The sequence below is a fragment of the Anoplopoma fimbria genome, chromosome 24 (genome assembly GCF_027596085.1).
Source record: "Anoplopoma fimbria isolate UVic2021 breed Golden Eagle Sablefish chromosome 24, Afim_UVic_2022, whole genome shotgun sequence".
NCBI classification, from domain to species: domain Eukaryota; kingdom Metazoa; phylum Chordata; class Actinopteri; order Perciformes; family Anoplopomatidae; genus Anoplopoma; species Anoplopoma fimbria.
Window position 1 is genome coordinate 3193367 of NC_072472.1, and position 21269 is coordinate 3214635.

General features: G+C 41.2%; 1 protein-coding gene across 1 annotated transcript in view; it reads left to right on the plus strand.

Moving 5' to 3' along the window:
- Positions 1–21269, plus strand: part of pdlim4 (PDZ and LIM domain 4) — a 52246-nt gene that overhangs the window by 13645 nt on the left and 17332 nt on the right. Inside the window, 1 exon segment of the mRNA XM_054625190.1 lies at positions 9690–9771. Coding sequence (XP_054481165.1) covers positions 9690–9771 — 82 coding nt within the window.

Genomic DNA, 21269 nt, shown 5'->3' on the forward strand with positions numbered 1-21269 from the left:
CACGAGAAAAACTGTCTGACGGCGCTGGTCATGTGATCAAACCCTTAAAACGACCTACAGTAGGGTTTCTTTGCTGTAATGCTAACATGATGTTCGGTTTGCCGTCTGCCTGATTCCATGTGAACGCAGCGTTATTCCATTTACTACATCATTAGAATGTAGTTTACTGTATTTCTGCTGTAATTGCTAGCAGACTTATTGTTTATATGCGCTGGTTTCTTCATGAAAATGTGTATATTCAGCTCAATTTTTCCACGTTGGATGACAGAATAAGTGGATGTCAGGAAATAATACCAACATTATTCACTTTCTAATCAGACGTCACGGCTTTGACCCTCAGCAGAGTCTGCTGCTCATGGTTTTTGAATTTAAGCTCATTTTTTATGATTAAGGACATTTACTGCCTCTCGTCCAGGAACACACATTGTTTCTATTTCTGATTTAGCGTGGCTCGGTAGAGTCATACAGACGGACGACGGGTTTACGGCTCATTTTAAACGATCGACTCTCTGCTCCTATAGTGAGCTGTCAGAGTCAACGAGGCTTCTACACACAGTGACCTTTTTGAAATGGACTTTACAGCTCGTCGTTGTGCATTTCACCAGTTCACGAGGTGGAAAATCAGCTTCAACTGCTCTGCGTCATTTTAAGACCGAGCATGCGAGGATGGATGGTCCGACCTAAAGCGGAGGACAGGAGCACCATGTTTCTGTCAACATAGCCAAGTGGAAATCATCTGTCTAAAGAGTTAATGACAGAGCGAAGGAGAAGGTGGGGGCAGATGGAGAATAAACCAAGGAAAAACTGAAATGTCAGTTGCTTCCCACATTTCTATTAGACGATTGCTCATGGGTTTGCCAGAGCGCTGGAAAAACGCGGAGGGAATCTGGCGACGTCAGATGAGGAACGCTGTGTGGTTTCAGCCTCGGTTACAAGTGACAACTGCCAACTGGGAGCTTCAGCTCGCTCCTTTTAGGGCCGTGGTCTCACTCCTGTGGTGGTTTGGAGCGTAAAAAGATGACATGCAGACGCAGTGGAAATAAGACTCACTCTCTTGAGTAATCAGATAAGCAAAGATTCACACATGCAGGGACTCCAAATTCAGACGGAGAAGCATTTTTTCCTTCCCTTTTTGCAACAACTAGTGTAAACAGCAAAACGCCATAAACCAACCTCCACAATGACAAGTATGCCATCTTCATTTAGAGGATGGCAGTTCTGTTTTTACATCACACTTCAGATTACTTCTCAGTTCAATGCCAATAATATTTTCTTCATAATTTAACTTCAAACTTTTATGCGAATTTTGCACTGAAGTTCCTTATTAAATGAGACAATACTTAAGTATTTCATTCACACGAAAATAGGCTTCACCATGTGTTTATTTCAGATTGACTTTTTTTCTTTATTACAAGAAAACGTGCTTTATCATGATATATATCGTTTTCTTGATTTGAAATGATCTTTATTGTGATAGAAGGATTTCGCCATATCCCCCAGGTCTAGGGGACACCTTAGTGGAACATGGATCTGAGCATCATTTGAACTAATAAAGTAAAACTGAATTATTTTGGTTATTAACTTAAGCTCGATTTGTGGACTAGTATTACAAGGGGAATCTCATATGATTTAGAAATGATCTCCCATGCGTGTTTTATATCAGATTACAAATATTACACTTTATATATAATATAATAGGCCTATTTATGTTTATATAATACTCAGAAAGACCTCTTTCTCTGGTGCATCTCAATGCTGCGTAGCGAGATGAGCCTCATGATTTAGCACTCAATGACGTCAAATCTTTCATTTCTAATTGCCAACGTTGCCTTCAAAGAACATGCAAAAAAATGCAATTTGCGCTGAAATGTTTACCTGACAAATTAAAGACTTTGCAGAGCGCACGGGTTTAAGATCAAAGACGACCTCTTTTTAAGCAATTATTACAAATTACTTGAGGTTCTTGATGCTGTAATTTGCAAAAATATAATTATTATTAATCAAATACAGGTTCAATTCAGTGACTTAATCATTACCACCAGACACACTGTAGTCCCTTTGTTCATCAACCATCCTTAGTTTGCCACAGAAACTGATAGCAGCACAGCAGAGGCAGGACAAGGCCAGCTGCTGGTATGTGACCTTTCTGGAGTATATTGCTGAGTAATTAGAGTCTGAACCGCTCTGCTGCTGGACAGGATGAGGGTTTAGAGAGAGACGCATGCAGCTTTGGCTTCAGCGCTGAAATGAAGTGCTGATGAAGGGCAGGGAAGAATAAAGAGAATTTAAAGCTGGATATGAAGGTTGAGGGTTATTTGGTTGGGGAGAGAGAGGGGGACGTTGAAGCCAAGTAGAGGAGCGTTGAATCAGAACGACCAAGTGAGAAATCCACATTTGCTCTTCTCTGCCTCCAACGCTTTTTTAACAGCCAACATTTCCTGCTTGATGCATCGCTGGAAACTCAATTACACAGTGAAACTCAGAGTTGAATATTTCCCCCTGAGATAGAGGACATGAGTCACCCCGAGTTTTTAGAAATAATCTTTGAATATGACTGCTCAACATTGTGGGAAAAGGAGAGTAGTCCAAATCAATTATTAAATCAGGGCTTGGTATGAGAAAAGTTTCATGTTATCCAACTATTTGCAACCCATGGCGCGGCGATTAAAGCGTACATTTTTTTCCCAGGACAAACGCAGCCAAGGAAGTCGTGTTAATAAACAGAAACGGTCTCTATGACGGAGCAGACAAACAACACAAAGCCACGCGCATGAGCTCAAACTTCCAACAGGATCAAGTAGGTCACAGTGTTGCCTGCTACTCATTAAACACCCAAATAAAATGGGAATATTGAAAATGCATAAATAGGCGCACATTAACAATTTCACTTTCAATCTGATTACACATCTGGCTCATTGGCTCTAAATTCCCTTTATTGTGGATCAGATGATTATGTAATAATTGCGAGAGGCCTACTCCTCAATTGTGGGCTACAGGAATAATTGAAGATTATTTAATTGCAACCACAGATTCTGAGGTCAAAAAATCAAAGAAGAAATTGGGAGTGACTCAAAGAACTCACGCTGCCTAACTCAAAAGTAATATTTCAGAAGACAGCAGTTTTGGCTGTCTTTAAAAGACCATAAAATACTCCGAAGCGTCACAGAGTCACAGTGGGAGAAACAGGAGACCTGTAATCTTGTGTGAGTCTACACGTCTGCTGTGAACCAAAATTACAGAACACTGGATTCATCTGAGCCAGAGGGCTTGTATAACACAAGAATGTCTCTTTGCAACTTCTCCGCATTTTATTACTTTTATAACCCGCATTTTTTATGTTTGTGCCCCAGGAAGCTCGTGAAAGTTAAGTAAGAAAGAAAAAGGCTTCAGGAAAATTTCAGCCGGCAGCTTTAGTTGTTTCTTTCTCAAAGAAAGCTGTCATTAATGGAAAAATTCAACATTCAAATGCTTATATATTTTTTTAGATGTCATTAATCTTGTTCGTCCCGACCTTTCTCGTGAATGTAATATCTCAGGAACGCCTCGAGGGAATTTCTTCAAATTTGGCACAAACGTTAACTTGCACTCAAGGATGATCTGATTAGAATCTGGTGGTCAAAGGCCACTGTGACCTCACAAAACCTCCGGTTCTGAAAAGTGAAGTCAATGCTGAACCTGCGTCTTTCTAATGGCGACCCCTCTGGTTGTATAGAAGTCTATGAGAAAATGACTCTACTTCTCTCTTGATTTATTCCCTCAGTAAACATTGTAAACATGAGTTTATGGTCTCAATCTCTAGTTTCAAGTCTTCTTCAATACAGCATGATGTTCATTTAGTAAATGATGCTCCATTTAGAGTCAAATAGTCCATAAAGCAGGGGATGCTTTAGGGCGGCGCTATGATGCACAATAATAAAGTCTAACATTGACTACTGATACCTCTTGATGACGGTCTCTGGCTCAGGCTCTGAGTCTTGGAGGGCCACAGCAAATTAAATTCACAACTTTTTAAAGCTCATGAATTCGTGAGAAAAAGGAAAGAATGAAAGAGACACTGAATAAAATAAATGCTCTTAGGTCACCACTTTACCACAGCTTTCCATTTTCCATCAGGCCTCCCTGCTGATTCAGGCCTGTCAGCACTCCACTGTGAGGTGAAACACCCTCGATAGTTTCTGTTAGTTCCTGGCGTCGGTGATCCAACGGAGGAGGAAAAATGCCACGTTCACCACGTACTCTGTCCAAGTTCACTGTAATGTCAGAGGACTGTCGACGGACACACAAGGCCCATATCGGATTGTCTCACGTCTGCTTTATTTGGCTTTTAAAACCTCAAACCTAGACAGAGACTTTTGAATATGTGAACCAGCTGTGGAGGAAACCTCCTCGTTCTTCTTTTCATCCTTTGACCTCTGCATGGTCCCCGACCTCCATGAGCCACCATTCTCCCTCTCCAAACCTAATTCCCACAACACTCATCCACTGCTTCTTCTTTTTATATCTCCTCGTCTTCAAACCGGCCTTCACTTCCCTGCAGCTTCCCTCCTTCTGCCACAGCTTATTGGAGAAAGCCATGTGGTGGCAGAGGGCTGATGACGGTTTGGATTTGATTCCCACCGCTGGTCAGGCTGTTCGGAAAGAGTCCTGCTGGGGTGGCAAGTTAAATGTGCTGAGAAATGAGTCATGGTGCCTGAGCTGTGTGTGTTTCTCTGACTGCCTGTCTTTTTCTTGTCAAGTAAGGAAGTCCTGCTGTTCTTGTTTCGATTTGACTTACTGTTGGAAAGATGATTCAGGATTACGTCCAGGCTGGCAGGAAGCTTGAGCTCCAGATGGTTTAAATAACCCCAAATATAAATATAGTTTTAGTTTTGTTTGTTCAGGGATTCTTGCTTATAAACCATAGACTGTATATAAGAAGTTTACATATTTATCGTGACGTCACCCATTGGTTTGTAGACTGCCGTTTTGAAACCTTGAGTTTGGCGAATTAGCCGTTGCTAATGAACGGAAGTGACAATATTTGAACTGTGGAGAAGTGACGTGTCAATCACAGTAGCCCCGCCCTAAAGCATCCCCTGCTTTATGGTCTGTTTAACTCTAAATGGAGCATCATTTACTAAATGAACATCATGCTGTATTGAAGAAGACTTGAAACTAGAGATTGAGACCATAAACTCATGTTTACAATGTTTACTGAGGGAATAAATCAAGAGAGAAGTAGCTAATGTGTTCTGTGTAGCGAGTCCATGTCTGAGACTTGGAGGGATGCTCAGGATCTGGAGAGTCAAATCAAAGGAAAACACAGGACAGAGGATTCTTCAGGACTCAGAGAAAACAGGCAGAGAAACTCCACATAGTCCGAGCTCTGGAGGATTTGCCTCTGCTGCCTGATGTTGACTAAAGGGCCTGTGACTCATGGCTGAGGAACCAAACACGAGGCTGCACGGGACCAAATGAACAAGGGGACTCCAGCTGGGACGTAGATAAAAAGAAACCTCCAGGGAACCCGACTCGCCCCTCTACGACCAGCATGGCTTCCTTCTCCTCCTTCATCCCTCCATTGGATCATTCCTCTCTCGCTCTCCTAAGGTCTCCTTTTTGCGGCGGCTCTAAACGCAACATTATTGGAGTTTGAGAGGCTGCAGACATGGAGGATGGGGGAGACCACAAAAAAGAAATGAGCTGTAGTAAGTAGATGTCCACAAAATCATGAAAGACGAAGTATAAAAACAGCAAGAGCACACAAAGGGCGAGTGGGAGGTGGATGGGTCCAACAAACAGAGATCTTGACCCAAGAGGAGGCTTTCCTTCAGGATCATTTCCTGAACTTAACTAACTATTTTTGTTGCCTTAACCACACTAAGTATTTCATGATGAAGTTATACTTGATTTTGTAGGAAACCCCACAAAAAACAAGGAGTTACTTTGAATAACACATCACACAAATAGTTATATGGCAATACGTCGCTCAGATCTGCAGAAGAGACCCTCATAAATCTTTTTTACTCCCTGAGGAGACAGCATTTAAAATCTTCTCACATTACAAAATACCAGAGGACCTGCTCCAGTGTTGACTAACGTATTAAAAAAGGGCTGGAAACTGGCCTGGTCCTCTGATGGCTTTGACTGAGCGAAGCATGACTCTCCGATGAACCCTGAAATGTTCCGTGATCAGCCGCATCTTAATTTGAGGGCACTTGGGTTTTTCTTTTCTTTCAGCTGTCCGTCTCGTTTGCCTCTTTGAACATGGTGATCCTGTGCAGCCAAAGTAAACGCATCCCACCGCTCAAAAACCAGATCTTCCCAATCAGGAAATTAAACCTGGCAGGGGGAGGTCAGGGAAGGGAAAATATGACCAGAGGAAAGAATAGGAAAGCCGTCGTGATGACCTGAGATTTTCTTCTTTCTCCTCTTTTTCCTTTCTTATACATTTGTCTTCATTCAATCGAGATATTAATGCATGGTCAAAGACGTCACCCGTGTCCTATTAATCATTGTGAATCTGCATTTAGAAACAGCTCAGGTCTGTTCTCTCACTGGACTCCTGGCAAAGCAGCTAGACAGAGGAGGGAGAAGTAAAGACGAGATAAAGCCACTCAGTCTGCAGCTCGATGATCTGGGTAATATATCATCGCTTAAAAAGAAAAAGGTATTTTACTGCTCAGGCTGAATTTGGCCACGGATCGGGCCGAAGAACAGACAAACAATGAGAGAAAGAAGATGTGGAGACATCCCTCACTGACTCACTACTGGAGGACACGCTGAAGTGGCAAACATAATAAAACAACTGACTAAACTGGGGAGCAGCAGATTGTTTCTGTTTGCTTTGCTGCTACTTATGTTGAATTACATTCAAGATCCTCCAAAACACGTTTCATTCCTGGAAGAAATACAAATAATAAAAGTAATGACACTGTTACAAAGTGCTCTACAATGAAACAGAACATGTTTAAAACGCACAGAGAATGTAATAAACTAAAGGCCAGAAGTAAACACAGAGTAAACTTCTAAAAATGGGTTTTTAATAGATGAGAATTTGCTGCACTGATCATTCCACAGTGGAAGCTCTGACTGCTAAGGCTCTATCACCTGGACTTTGGTACGACATGGGGACAACGCATCCAATACGGTTATCTTTGAGAGGCCTCTTAGTGCTTTGTACCTCATCAATAATATCTTAAAATCAATCCTAACAACAGCTCCTAGCTGCAGAGTTTTGGATGAGCTGGAGGCAGGAGTGGGATTATTTGCCGCTGCCAGAGAGAGTTACAGTAATTTAATGTACTTGTTATGAGGACGTGGATCTAACGGTTTCCAGATATAAACTAGATTATGTCCACTGCTCAATATTTAGAACATCCAGATAACATCCAAGTATGAAGCTTAAAAATGATAAATTCAATAATAAATAACGGCCAAAGTCCTAGCAGTCATGTTTCAAGTGGAATATATTTTAAATTCCAGACTGACCTAAAGTGTAATGAGTGGATGATGTTGTAACTCCAAAGCTGGTCTTCTTCTCACAGTTTCCACTCACGCCTCTGTGTTCACGTCTCCATTATTATGGACGGATGCTAAATTCAAAGAGGCCTCTTCAGACTGAACTTTGACTGGTTTCAATAGACTGTTTGTGTCGTAACCATCGAAACCAAACAATCTGAAAACATGAAGGCTTTCTGTTTGAGAAGGGGGGGGGATGTTCTCATCCTACGCAGTCCACCAGACACTCGCCGCCTCATAAGAGCGCCCTTGATAGCAACACCTCCGTGGTTCATATCTGAAGCATTGCCTCAGCCCGGCCAACGCTGTGCCAGCTGCTGCAGACGGATGACCTCACCTCTTTGGACGTCAACTCTCCCCTCGCTGTGGGGTCGACAGATCCGTGCACGCCCGCGGTTAATAGTCTTCATGTCTGGTAGTGTTGAGGCGTGAAAGAAGACAGGGCAGCACACACACAGAGACACACACTGTCCTTTAGTTACTCTGCATGATGTCCTGGTGTTACCCTTTTGGCAAGTTGGATGCTTTCCCACTGAACCGCCAACGCCATGGCAACGAAAACCTCCCAACCCTGAAGAACCAAAGAATTCCCCTCAGATCTTTCTTTTGTTTAATATGACAAACAAACCGCCACTACTTCCACGTATAACTCGAAAGTAAAAGAGAAGTGAAGCGTTGAGTGATGCCATCGGAGATTAATCAGTGTTTTATCACCACGAGAAATACGTTGCACGCAGTTAACTCCACTAAAGCGTTTCATTCTCTGGAAAAGCTTGTGCATGAACAGTAGGCCCCTTTCAGCAGTGCAGTAAAGAATGTATTTTATATCATTGCTGCCAGTCAGTAAGTCATGGATGTTTTTTAAGTTAATGCAATTGGAGTCAATTGGAAGCATCAGTTATCAGTAATTCAACTATCACTACTTTTAATAAACTACTTTTAATAAAAGCCTTGGCCCAGTATTCAATGTTTTTTTTCCAAAAAACTTGATAGCTCACACAGTGGAGTTATGATGTGATGATGACTTTATCTTCGTACCAGTGGGAGGAGGCCAGACGGTTCCTGTATCCCGTTCCTAATGTGAAAACCTGCCAAATGTAAAAACTTGGTTGACTGCAGCTATGTGAGTTCAATATGGATGTACAAAGGGAACTGGATACAGCGTTTAAAGTTGCTCAGTGGTGCATGAAGCAAATAAAATTTTGATTTCGGAGTATAAAATTCAGATGAAAAAACCTGGATCTTCTGGCAAACCTTCACACCATAGAGCATGCAGACTAACGTCTTCTTTTGCTCCGCCTCCCAGCCATCGGTCATGAACAGAGGAAGGAAAATAACTCTGGATTTTAGTGCATTTTGAAATGTTTATGACCTATTGATTTAAATGAGGGCTAGTCAAGTCTTTGTACTTGGAAGTTGAATTGGAAGAATTATATCATTTTTCCCAATGTAAGTCTATGGGGAAAAGTATTTTTAGGCCCCAAGGTATCACGTGACAGACCCGGAAATTGTAAATCCACTGTTTGGCCACTATGTTCCTTCCTTCTCTTTAACAGCACTGCCAGTAGCTACCAACTTTTTTTTGTTTTTAGCCCATTCAATATTTTCCTGTTTGTGTCAGTCAAATCAATGGCTATGGATTCAGTTTTAAGTACCATTTAACTCAATTTTTGTCAAATACTTAAATCATTTCACAATTATTTGTGTCTTTGTTGAAACATCTGGGGGAAGCTAAGCTAACTAATTTCTTATTGTTACATCCACATAAGTCATTTGTACCAACTCGGACTAAGCCAGCAAGCCTGCTAGTGTCTGGCAGCGGCGGTACGATAACAGCCAGAACCAGCAGTATAATGAGAAAGTAGAGAAGAAGAAAAAGGAAGGCGTTCTTGTACCCCACTTTGCACCAATCAAATCTGTAGTTGTAATGGCATATCATGTAACGCTAAAGTTGTCATCTTTTTCCAGTTTACAGTAATTCCAAGAGGATTTAGGGGAAGTTCTTTGCTTTCACTTTTTTTTTCAAACATTCTCATCCAGAAATAATTACACTTCATACACTGGATCTTCTGTGGAAAACCTCTCAGCAAAGAAAACTCAGCAGAAAAAACTGAGTCCCTTAACACTTTGGTGATTGATGGTGCAAGATTGATCTGACTCTCTCTTCTCTCATGGGTATTGTCTTTCAGGTCGGGATCAGGAGACAGAGTTTGGTCGCCAACGGTTAGCGAAGACGGCAAGACAAGCCCTTACATGGAGCCTGACTCACAGGTAAGCACTGTTTACTCTGGATTCACCCAAGCACAAGTAACAAGGGGGGTTTCTTTACATGTACATTCACACCCACTGGGAGGCTGTCAGAACTGATCTGCTTGGATTTCTCATGCTGCCAACTCAGAGTTTTCAGTGCTCGGATTTCGGTGAGGTGTCGGTTGAAAAAATAGTTTTAAATTATTCACCAGACCAAAAATGAGGGGAAAAATACACACACTTTTATTTTTTCTACTTCTAGTTCATACTCCAGCTGCCCCGACAAAGGTTGCACTGTTGCATGCAGTGTGCATTCATAACATTGCACCTTGAACTTTGACCCTCTTGTTCATATATAGGCTGTGTAGAGGATTGTAAGTCTGAACAGTACTATGCACTGGGACAATCTACATCTTTTTCTGGTATACTTATTAGTATGCTAGTATGGGTATTGGCACAGTAAGTCTAGTTAACTAGTCAAAACCGTGATCAATCAGAACCGTGGGTTTTTTGTGATCCGATAACCCCTATCAGCTACAGTAAATACTTTAAATAAATACGTTTTTTGACTTAATTATGCATATTTAATGCTGTAGACAAGCAGTCATACCAGCCACCTAAATAAACAAGGTTGCTGCTGGTTCTGACTCACATTTCTCTGGTCTCTCTGATTTCTGTGAAACTTGGGTTTTATTTGAAAATTGCCCGCTGTGGATCAGGGTCATTTGCCAACTACTAGATCAGCCACAAGAGAGGATAATCCAAATCTGGGGTCATAGGTTGAAAGTTCAGTTCTCTGGGTGTCCGGGACCCAAGTCTTCTCACTCTGTTTACATCATAAACAGAAACCATGGAAACAGGCACAACACTTGATCCGTAAATTGCATGTACAATATCGTTCACATGGTTATAAATGAGATAATGCCTCCCACTGTTCACTGGAAAGGTTTTGAAATAGTATCCTGATTGTTCTCCGCTCGTGCGAGCTGCCAGACGGACATTCAAGTCATGATGAACTCCAGCAGATGATCTTTTCCAAGTTTTCCAGTGCTGGCAAGCCGACTGTGATTATTGAGACTGTGTGACTGAAAGAGACAGACAATGAGCATATTGTGGCTCCGACATGTGAGTGTCCATTCCTCAAGTGTTGTATTGTGGTAGATGTGTCTCTAAGCCCTCGCTGTGGTAGGGTCTCCTTGTTAAGAAAAAAAGGGTGGAGCAGAGACACAAAGAGATGAAGTGAAATCTATCTGTCCATTCATCGGTGGGAGTTTTTGATACCTTACAGGAAACTATTGTTTTCTGTGTCGAAAGAAAGTGAAAGAGACTTCAGTGTATGTAATTAATCTGGTATGTTTGTGGTCGTGGGATCAGATTAATTCTCACTCTGACATTATCAGCAGCTTCCCAGGAGACTTTTATTCTGAAATTACCAATCAGTAAATTGATGTGTTGTGCTGCTAAGTAGAGATGTCTTATACCAACAGTGATATCGGTCTGTCACTGTCTCAAATAGCTAGATCTGGTATCTTGAAAAAATTTCAAGCATTTTGTTCTCAGTGTTTAAGTCAACCTTAGTTAAGCATTAAAGAATGATCCCAGTCTCTTCCACACACTGAGGCATGCAGCTTATTAAATTGTGAACTGCTGTTCTGAAGCCTGGACTTCGTCATTTTGGCGGTCACCATCTTTGTTTTTTTTGCTGTCCCTATCATGGTTTTTGGGCGTCGCCATCTTGGTTTTTGACTGTCGTCATCATGGTCATTGGCTGTCCGCATCTCGGTTTTTGGCTGTTGACATCATGTTTTTTGGCTAACGCTATCTAGTTTTTAAAAAAACGCAGAGTAAGACAAAAAGAAATGCTGAATAGGACACACTGACACACTGCTAAGGTTTAAAGTTCCAAGACAAACTCCCAGACCGGAGAAGGCCGAGGTAGCAGCCTGTGAATCACAAGGTAGTCCGCCTTAAAGCATACCCTGCTTTATGGTCTATTTTACTCTGAAAACCATAATTTACTTAATGCTGGGTTGGAAAAGACTTGAAACTAGAGATTGAGACCATAAACTCATGTTCACAATGTTTACTGAGGGAATAAATCAAGAGAGAAGTAGAGTCATTTTCTCATAGACTGCTATACAATCAGACTTGTTTTTACAACCAGAAATGAAGTTACGGTAAATCAGCATTGGCTTCACTTTTCAAACCCGGAGGTTGCCGCCTGGTATCGGATTGGTGTCCGGTATCAGCCGATACCCAAACCCATACTGGTATCAGGACTGATAAAGTCAGATGTCTGCAGCTGAACTAATAGGTATTATAGTGTATTTTGAGCAAGGGTCACAGAAATAACTTTTGTCTGATTGGCTTTACTGCCGGTAAAATTGTTTAACAAGACATTGCAAACAAAGTGTTCTACCACTACGGGCTTATTCAAGATAAACATTATTAAAAAGACATTAAAACAAGCATTTCATGCCACCTAAAGCACAATACTGTAAGAATCAGCCAAAAACCTGTTCATCCAAGTCTTTATCCACATATTTTTGATGAAACCTGAGTGAGAGAGGAACCCTCAGCACCAACTGTTTATACAAACACAGTAATACGAGAGGAGCAGATCTGCCTCCCTCAGCTGTTTTCTCTCCCCTTTACTTCTCTCTGTATCTCGGTAACATCTTATCCAGTCCTTCCTTCCTTTCTCACTGAAGCCTTATGAACGATCCCTAGCGTCTCTTTTAATGAAGCGAACCTGGACGGCTCAGTCGGGGCCACTTTATCGTCACGCTCAGGTGGATTCTTCTGAGCATGAAAAGAGGAAACATCCGCTCCCTGGGGTCACATAAAAGACCAAGGCTCTCTCTTTCTTTTCCCTATTCTGACTCATAACAATGCCGATTGTTCCTCAATGGAAACAGTATATGCTCCGGGACGTCCATCACACCATTTGGACCGAAGCCAGACTGAACTGTGTGATACTTTTGTCCCACAGTTACTCCAATGACGAGAGCAGTTTGGACAGCAAATGCAGAAATTAAATGAATCAAATCTCTGGATTAGGATGACAACACAATTTTTGATTGTGCTGGCATCCAAAACCTACCAGTGCTGAAGGAGTACGCTTCTGCTAGCCGGGTGTGAACTGAGATGTACCAGGACACTAGTACAAAGAAAACAATTACTCTGGAATATGACACATTTTTTTGGCCTTCACAGGCATTCAATGCTGTTTTTGAATTTTTTTTACACTGATATTTTACCCACTTGAGCTCAATAAACAGCTCCAAAAATCATCAGAACATTCTTTATTAAACATTTTCCCTTTTGAACCATGTACAACCGTCTAGGTTGGAAATTCCAGTCTTGCTTGTGGGAACTCAGCAGGAAGTGACACACGGAAGCCATGAGTTGTTTCCTTTCACCTCGGGAACACGGTAGATTCTCATAAAAGTCGATGAGGAAATTCTCTATTGTTGGTTATAAGTAAGTGTATGACCGTTGATGATCCGGTGGAACTGCATCATGTGTTTCCACAGGCTACTGGATGTCACACACAGCCTCCTGAAATAGAAATGATTTGATAATGAGAGGTGGCAGGATATGAGATAATGACCTGGTGTCACACAGTTAGTAAAACAGAGTGTTGGTTTGACAACCAAATTTTAACTGAAGCTCCTCTGTGTTGTTCAGGGACGACTAATGAGTTATAATCAGATGCTTCACACAGTTTCCAAATGTCATGCAAAAGACTAGGGAGCACATGAGAACATATTTGGAAGAAGGACTGATTATAGTGTTTGAAAACCCCGCCCCCATTAGTCTCACCTGTCTCTCGTCAGCCTTGTAGTCACCTGTGCTCCTGCTCACCTGTTCCCACTTCCCCATTACTCCCTCTTTAAACCAGCCCAGTTCACGCTGCTCTTTGTTGGTTTGTCTTAATGCTGGCCAGTAGAAACTTCTAGAAGCATTGAAGCTTTCCAGCAAATTGCTTCTCAAATGGCTTCATTTCTCGAGGCTTCATGTGCTCACAAAACCACCTGTTGGAAAGGAAACAAGAAAATCTATCACAGATGATCTCAACCAGTTTGTGATATAGGCTGCTATATTTAGCAGCGGTAGGCTAATTGTCTTGTGAGTAATGCATTTAAAATGTGTACATCAGTCCTTTGGTCGATAATTGAAATCTAAATGGCAGGAGGGTTAATATTGGTGTTCTTCAGCTATAAAGTGGCAGTGGTTCAACCAGACAGAGGGCAGTGAGTGTGATTGTGTATCTACAAAGTGATGTAGATGGAAGACTTTATTCATTTTAAGCCAGGAACAATATTTTCTCAACGTGTTTCCTCTTCGGGCATCAACTACCAAGTCATTGAACGATACACATTCGATACTCGCTTCACAGAAAACTTCCTGGACTTTTCAACACAAACTTCGAAGCCTCTGCGCTGCACGTAACCTCACTACCAAACAACTACTAGATGAACGGCTGAATATATTTTCAGAATGTGGTTTCCAGAGCTACGTCCCTCCCTTTGCTGTGAGATGTTTGTCATGCCTTCATTGAGTAGCTCCTGACCTCAACTGATCCGGAGAGATCGTCTGATATTTTCATCAGTTAAAGTGTTAGCGGTCAAATGAGCAAATAATCACTTCAACATGGAAATGCCATCAGGTTTAGCAGGACGTCTGATGAAATAACGTCTAGTGGCTATAGCATACATACTGCTGAAACATAATCTCATCACATATCTTAAATCTAGACCTTTTTTTCCAATGAGAAAGACAGCTTTGGAGAGAAAGATTGATAATGGTTTTCTCATTGTACATCTGTCGCTCCTACGCTTGGAAAAGTTTTAATGCAGAAGTAAAGCGATACCACCAGTTAGTGACATCTCAGGTTTTCAAAATGCCTTCACTTAAAATTACTCAGTGGCAGCTTCAAGTAGGTGGGAATGGCCCATCGGTCAGAGCTGAAGCCAAACATATTTTCTTTTTGGCAAGTAATATCAGAATGCCAGGAGACCCTGTTATTAGAGGGATAACTATTGTGGCTGAGCACTACGGCCTTGTGGAAAGAATGAGGAAGCTGATCTGGATCTCACGTCTCCGAGGCTTCCAGGAGCCGGCAGCTGAAGGCCGATTTCTCCTCGCCAACATTAATGGGAGCTGACAGACGGAGTCCTTGCATGACTTGCAGACTGTAATTCCTTCACTGCTGCTTGGAATTTAATTGTAAGTTAAGTCATAAAAAAATGCATGCCTGATACAAATTAGTTTCATGAATGGACAAGACGTTATATGTGTCAAAGAGTAATTTTCCTTAGAAAGACACAAGATAGTTGTTAACTTAATTCGTCAAAGATGCACATTAACGCTGACGAATGATGAATAGTGCGGCCAGTTATTCGTGCAAAGACGGGATAAACATGAAGACGCTAAATACAAAACAATAAGGGGCCATTAAAGAGTTTTAGAGGATTCACAGTGGTTGCCAAAATATGTTTACTGGGTCCACTGCTACTTAATCCCCTGCCAGAGACCAGTTTAGCATTGCTGGGAAGTCTTAAACGGCTCCACATTCATCCACACAGCAAGCCTTTGAGATCACAGACCTCTGACCCCACTTATTTGGTTGTTTGTGTTCACTAATCAGCCAGTAATCCCCAGAAATGTCTGAAGCAGTCTTTGAGTTTTTTCCCTAATGGGGTCCTCCCTGATTCGCTTGGCTGTCAGCGTGATGGGGGAGTGGACAGGGTCAGTGAGAGCAGTCTCTACCGGGGTGAGAAGGTCTAGAGAGGCTGCATGAGGCCAGGATCATTAACATTCAGGAGATTTATAATATTAGTCTGCCTCTGGTCCTTCTTCTGAACTTCTTGGGAACAGAGAGAGAGGAAGTCCAAAATGGAGAAAGTTATCGTTGCTTATTTGACGTGTAGCACCATCCAATTTATTTGAAGTTACTGCAAGGAACTTTTAACTGGTTATTAAACAGTCTCACTTTAATCCTGATCCTCTATATCAGTGGTTCTCAAATGGGGGTACGTGTACCCCTGGGGGTACGTGAAGGCACTCCAGGGGGTACGTGAGATTTAAAAAAATATATATTTAAAATTAGCATCCATTCAAAAATCCTTTCAAAATAGTTATTTAATAAATATTCAATAAAATATAAGTGTAAGTTCATAAACTGAATTTAATGCAACAATGCAATCGTCAGTGTTGACAGTTTAATAAATCAGACACTGATGGCACAGCGCTGAGTATTACATCTTTATTTCAACCAAAAATGCTTTGCGCTGGTTAGGGGGTACTTGGCTAAAAAAGTATTTCACAGGGGTACATCACTGAAAAAAGGTTGAGAACCACTGATCTATATGACTTGACCATCAGTGAGAAGATTGTCTGTGTCTATATAGTTATTCTTAATGCACAGGAGAAGCAGGACTGAGCAGGACAGACTGCCTCTGGTGCTCAGAAACACTGCTGCTTTCAAACAGGGACCGCCAAAACAAACACCAAATGAAAGTTCCTTGTAGTAGCTAGCATGAAACCAATAGTTAGCAAAATTGTATACTATTTTGGGTGAAAAATAACAGTATGCAAACACTGGACACTACCCTGGCTTAAATATCCCACAATGCAATGCGGTAGTGACGACAGCGTTGATTACAGACAGTGGCAGACAGCTCTGTAACCTCAATAATGCTTCAATTTAAGTGTAAGTAGACTCAACTTTGCTAGGTGTAATAAATATTATTAAAATGAGTTCAGACCTCATAATCGTTTGGTCACACGAGTTGTTATGGTTACGCATCTCCAACGGGCAAGATACATAATGCTGCTTATTCACACAAAGGTATTATTAAAGATAGTACACATATTGAGTATTTGGTGCATGGTATGTGATTTTGGATCCAGGTTGTGTAAATGTATTGGTCTTAACTGACCGTTAGAGATTCATTCTCTCAAATAGAAAACATCCAGACTGTTTTATAATGCTGCTCTTGGCTGCATCGTAAAGAACTTAATTCAACCCTTAAGTGGCTTAAGGAAGTAAAAGTTTCCTTAAAAGCTGTATTTAATAAAGTAAATTGATAAATTGCATCAGATTTGAAATAGATTGGAACGCTACAGCCATCTTTCCCCGGAGCGTTTCTTTCCTCTCGGACGGGCTCATGGCCAGAAGTCCTGAAACCCCCCCCCCCACCCCCACCCCCCAGCTCTCTGTTACCTCCTCGTCTCTGGCCCGTCTGTCCCCCCCCCGAGGGGCACCCAGGGCCAGACCCAGGGAGCCATAAAGGGCTGGTTTGTGTTTGGTTAGCGGTGCAGAGCGCCATGTGAAAAGCTTAATTTCCAAAGGTCCAGGGGGATTTAACCATGCAGGAGGCGGAAAAGGACGGAGGTGCATGTGCCTGTGTGTGTGTGTGTGTGTGTGTGTGTGTGTGTGTGTGTGTGTGTGTGTGTGTGTGTGTGTTGTGTGTGTGTGTGTGTGTTATAATGAATGTGTGTGTCTGGTGAGGTCCTCGGTTAAAGACAGGCATATGATTTCAATTAAGGTCCTCCACCTTTTTCTCGTCTGCCTCCCCCTCTCTGGTTGTGAACTGAGGGACCAGATCTGGAACTTCAGTCTCCCCCACTCAAAGCCCTTATTAAGGCTACAGGTTAACAGGGTAAAAAAATAAACTAACAGATACAAACATGTTGATAACTTTCATTAGCTTTATTTGATCAAATATGTGCTTCTTTTCATTCATTTCCACAACAGAAATCTGAACATTGGATAAAGCCAGGTTTAAAATCCATATTTTATCTTGTTGACATATTAAAGTCAAAGGTTTTTACAGAGGGAATTTGTGATATCTCTATATATCACTCCATAAATCAGAATAAACTGTCATCAGCCATAAAAACAAAAGATTTTTAGGAATAAAATGTTGTATAAATCAGGGTATGAATGATATATGAACAAACCCCTCAGACTCATAATATACGTAGATATGAATGAAACTGGAAAGTTTGGTGTATGTAGATAGTAAAATGCCCGTTACAGAATGTATTGTAAAATGACATACATTTTGAAGACATAAAGAAATTTAAATAACAAATATCACCAGTTTATAACTTACATAAAGACAGTTATTTTCTGTATAACAACTATTCTAAAATGTCATTTTTAAATAGGCAAACAAAGCATTATCTAATGTTAACTTAGATTGGTGAATTTAGGAGAAATCTATAGATGTAAATAGAAAAAGTAGTAAAATAAACACCTAAATTTAGGATTTTTTCTTTCCACTAGTCTGACAGAAGACAAGTAATGGCTAGTAAAGCAAATTTTATCAATCAAACTATTTTGACTTAATCAACTAGGAACTAGGTTCCTCTTGGCTGAATGCACCTTTATTAAACATAATGCAATTTTTTGTTTATACAGAGTTAAAAGCCTTTTTCCATCTTTCTTTGTGTCTTTCTTTTCTTCTCTGGCTTCCTGTCATCTCTAACCATTAGCCATGCTTGGTCAGCATTGTAAAACAGGTCAGTGAAATCAGATGGCAGCCCGGGTTTATGTGAAAATGGAGGCAGACAGTACTGGTTCCCATAAATAGTTACTGTGTTTGGATCCCTTTCTCCTTCTTTCTTCATCTCTTTTTCCCCCTCTCAAAGTTTCTCTTCCTCCAAAACCCAAAAGGAATGCAGACAAGATTTGGGAGAGAATGAAAGACTAGCCACGCTCAAGAGAGAGAAATTAAGAAATAGATGATCTCACAGATGGCCTTTTTCAACAGCCTTGTTATGCTGAGTTTCTGTTGTGCTGCTCACATTAACTTTAAACTGTTTTGACTTCATTGGGAAAACAAGATAAGGTTTCCAGGGGAATTAGGGTGATAAGACATTCAACCAGAATAACTCGACTGTCACTTCAAAACAAAATCTCCATTAAAACCAGTATGTAGTCCAGACGGGAAAAAGGTAAAATCAATCTTTTTAATGGGACAGTTGGCTTACAGCTGATTTGTGTAATAAACCTTACCTTGAGAGCAACTTGAAAAGCATTTACAGGTCCAGAATGTTACCAAACTGGCATTTTAATAAGGCAGGCACCAGATGTGCTGCCTTATAAATCTCAAAGCAAATATCTTTGCAGCAGGCATGTGGGGAAAGATAAAAGGAATGGGTCGGGGAGGAGGGTTCAGTTCAGCTGAGACAGTAAAAGTGTGAGGGTGAAAATGGGTAAACATGTAAACAACATGGAAATACACCTGTTAAAGGTTTTTTGTGTAGGTTTTTTCTGTGTTAAAGGTTATTCACTTTATGCTGCCCAGCGATCTGATGGTTTTACAGTAACAAATCCATCAGCCATCATTGACTGGGAGTGACCTGAAATCACATCTTTTTAAGTACTTTAAAGTGTCTCTTGGTTTAGATGGATCAGCTAAGAGGAACTACAAAAGTACCGAAGTATAGCAGTACACCGGCCGCCCGACAAGCTAGCTTGTTTAAACAAGTAACTAAGCATGACTAATGATTCAGGATGACAGGATGCCAGAGAAGGAAAGAAAGACACAATGAGAGACAGAAAAAAGGAAGAAAGTTTGATTTTGCATGCATGTGCATTTACCTCTATAGCTGGCTGGCTACTAGCTATCGCCAAATTTCAAGTTGGGTGTCAAAGTCCCGACAAATATATGTTAAACACTAAAATGTCCTGATTTTCAACAGTATTAAAATACTACTAATGAGATTATACTCTTTTAAAGCGCTTACATAGACGTTTATCATGTTCTGTCCCACTGGTTATTACTTAACCAAATATTAAAACATAAACAACACACATACACGTCTGGATTCAACAATGATCTGTCTGCATGTGTCATTGTCAAGGCTGTTGCAATAACGCTTGCATTGTTTTCTGACAGAACCTGTCAGTACGCTAACGGTTAACCGTCATGTTGAGGGGAATCTTTCTAAATAGCTCAAGGAAACTTACTCCTTCCCTTTGTAAAGTTAATTGAAAAGAGAAATGTTGCGTTCTTCATACGCTGCAAGAGTATGATAGATAGCAATATAGAATATTAAGCTATTCTTAAGGGTCTCGGTCAAAACAGTGTTTTGTTAATTAAGGATGATAAATCTGGCTACGCTGAACAAAGAAATCACACTTCCCCTCTAAAAAGGAAGGAAAATCACAAAGTTGCGCAATGTCGAAGCATAAGAATCAATAGAATAAGATCAATAGGATGCTGTGTGTTGCACTGATTGTTGACCCCATATGTGAATCATTTGTTATCTGAGGCTATGTAAACGCAACTGACTTGATTTCATCTTCAGTTCAATTTCCCCCTCCAGTCAGCAGAGAAGGACTTGAAGGTTTTTCTCGTCCTTAGATCGATGTCGGCGTGCGGTTACCTGTCCTCCTCTACATATTATGTTTGTTCAGATTAGGATTTCACAAATGAAATGTATTCACTGTCATGCCACTGCAGGAACATGAAACACAATACATTTGGGGATTTTCCTCCACTCGCCTCCTTTATACCGCAAACACAGACATGAATAAGCTCGCCTGACAGACATACAGTTATTGTGGTGATTGATATCTGCAGATTTAGCCCTTGTGTAAATATGACAAATGAATAATGGATTCTCATTAAAACTAAAAACGCATGTCGGGACAGTGATTTGTTCTGAAGAACTTTACCATTCTAGCTTTGTGTTTGTTCTCAGGAAACCAAAGAGATGAATCAAGCTGTGAAATAAAAGATAGCTAAGTTCAAAAGGGCACTTTTTAAGATCCTTTCCTGTTTAAACCACTCCACCCTTACAAAAGTAAGGGTGGAGTGGTTTTTGACCTTACGTGTTATTAGTTATATATCAAAATTCATTTCTTCTGGAGGACACATTTTGACACAAAATTCCTGCATTGCTAAATCAGGAAATGCTCAGTAATAAAAACGAGACTCGGTGCAAATGTATCCGAGGGAATCTGTGGTTTTATCACATGCCGCTACTCCGTCCATGTCCGCAAAACATAGAGGTTTAGGGACCTTTTCATTAAGATCACATGAGGTCCACCATCTGTGCAAATAAGGCTAAAGATACCGAGTAGGATCTGGTTTGGCCCGTTCGGCCACGCGGCGAGCTCCAGGCTTCAGAGTGTCTGGTTTACAGAGCGGAGCCACAGAGCACCGGGTGTTTCTGACATCCTGCCCGGTGAGGGTTTGGCTCTGGTGGAGAAGCTGCATCGAACGCTGACCCCACTGCCTCTCTGAGCTCTGCTGGTGTTTTCTGTTAGGAAGGTTTTTCCAATTCATCCATCTTTTTTGGGGGGGGAAGGGTTGGAAGAGGTGGTTTTAAATTTCTCACTCGTCTTCCGTCTTAACTACAGGAGGCAGGGCAATGACAGAGCCAAGTTGTGGGCTTGTTGGTGTAGAGGAGGACTGGAAAGTGCTGATTAAAGAAGACCTGTGTGTTTGTGTGTGTCAGGACGTGTGTGTGTGTGTGTGTGTGTGTGTGTGTGT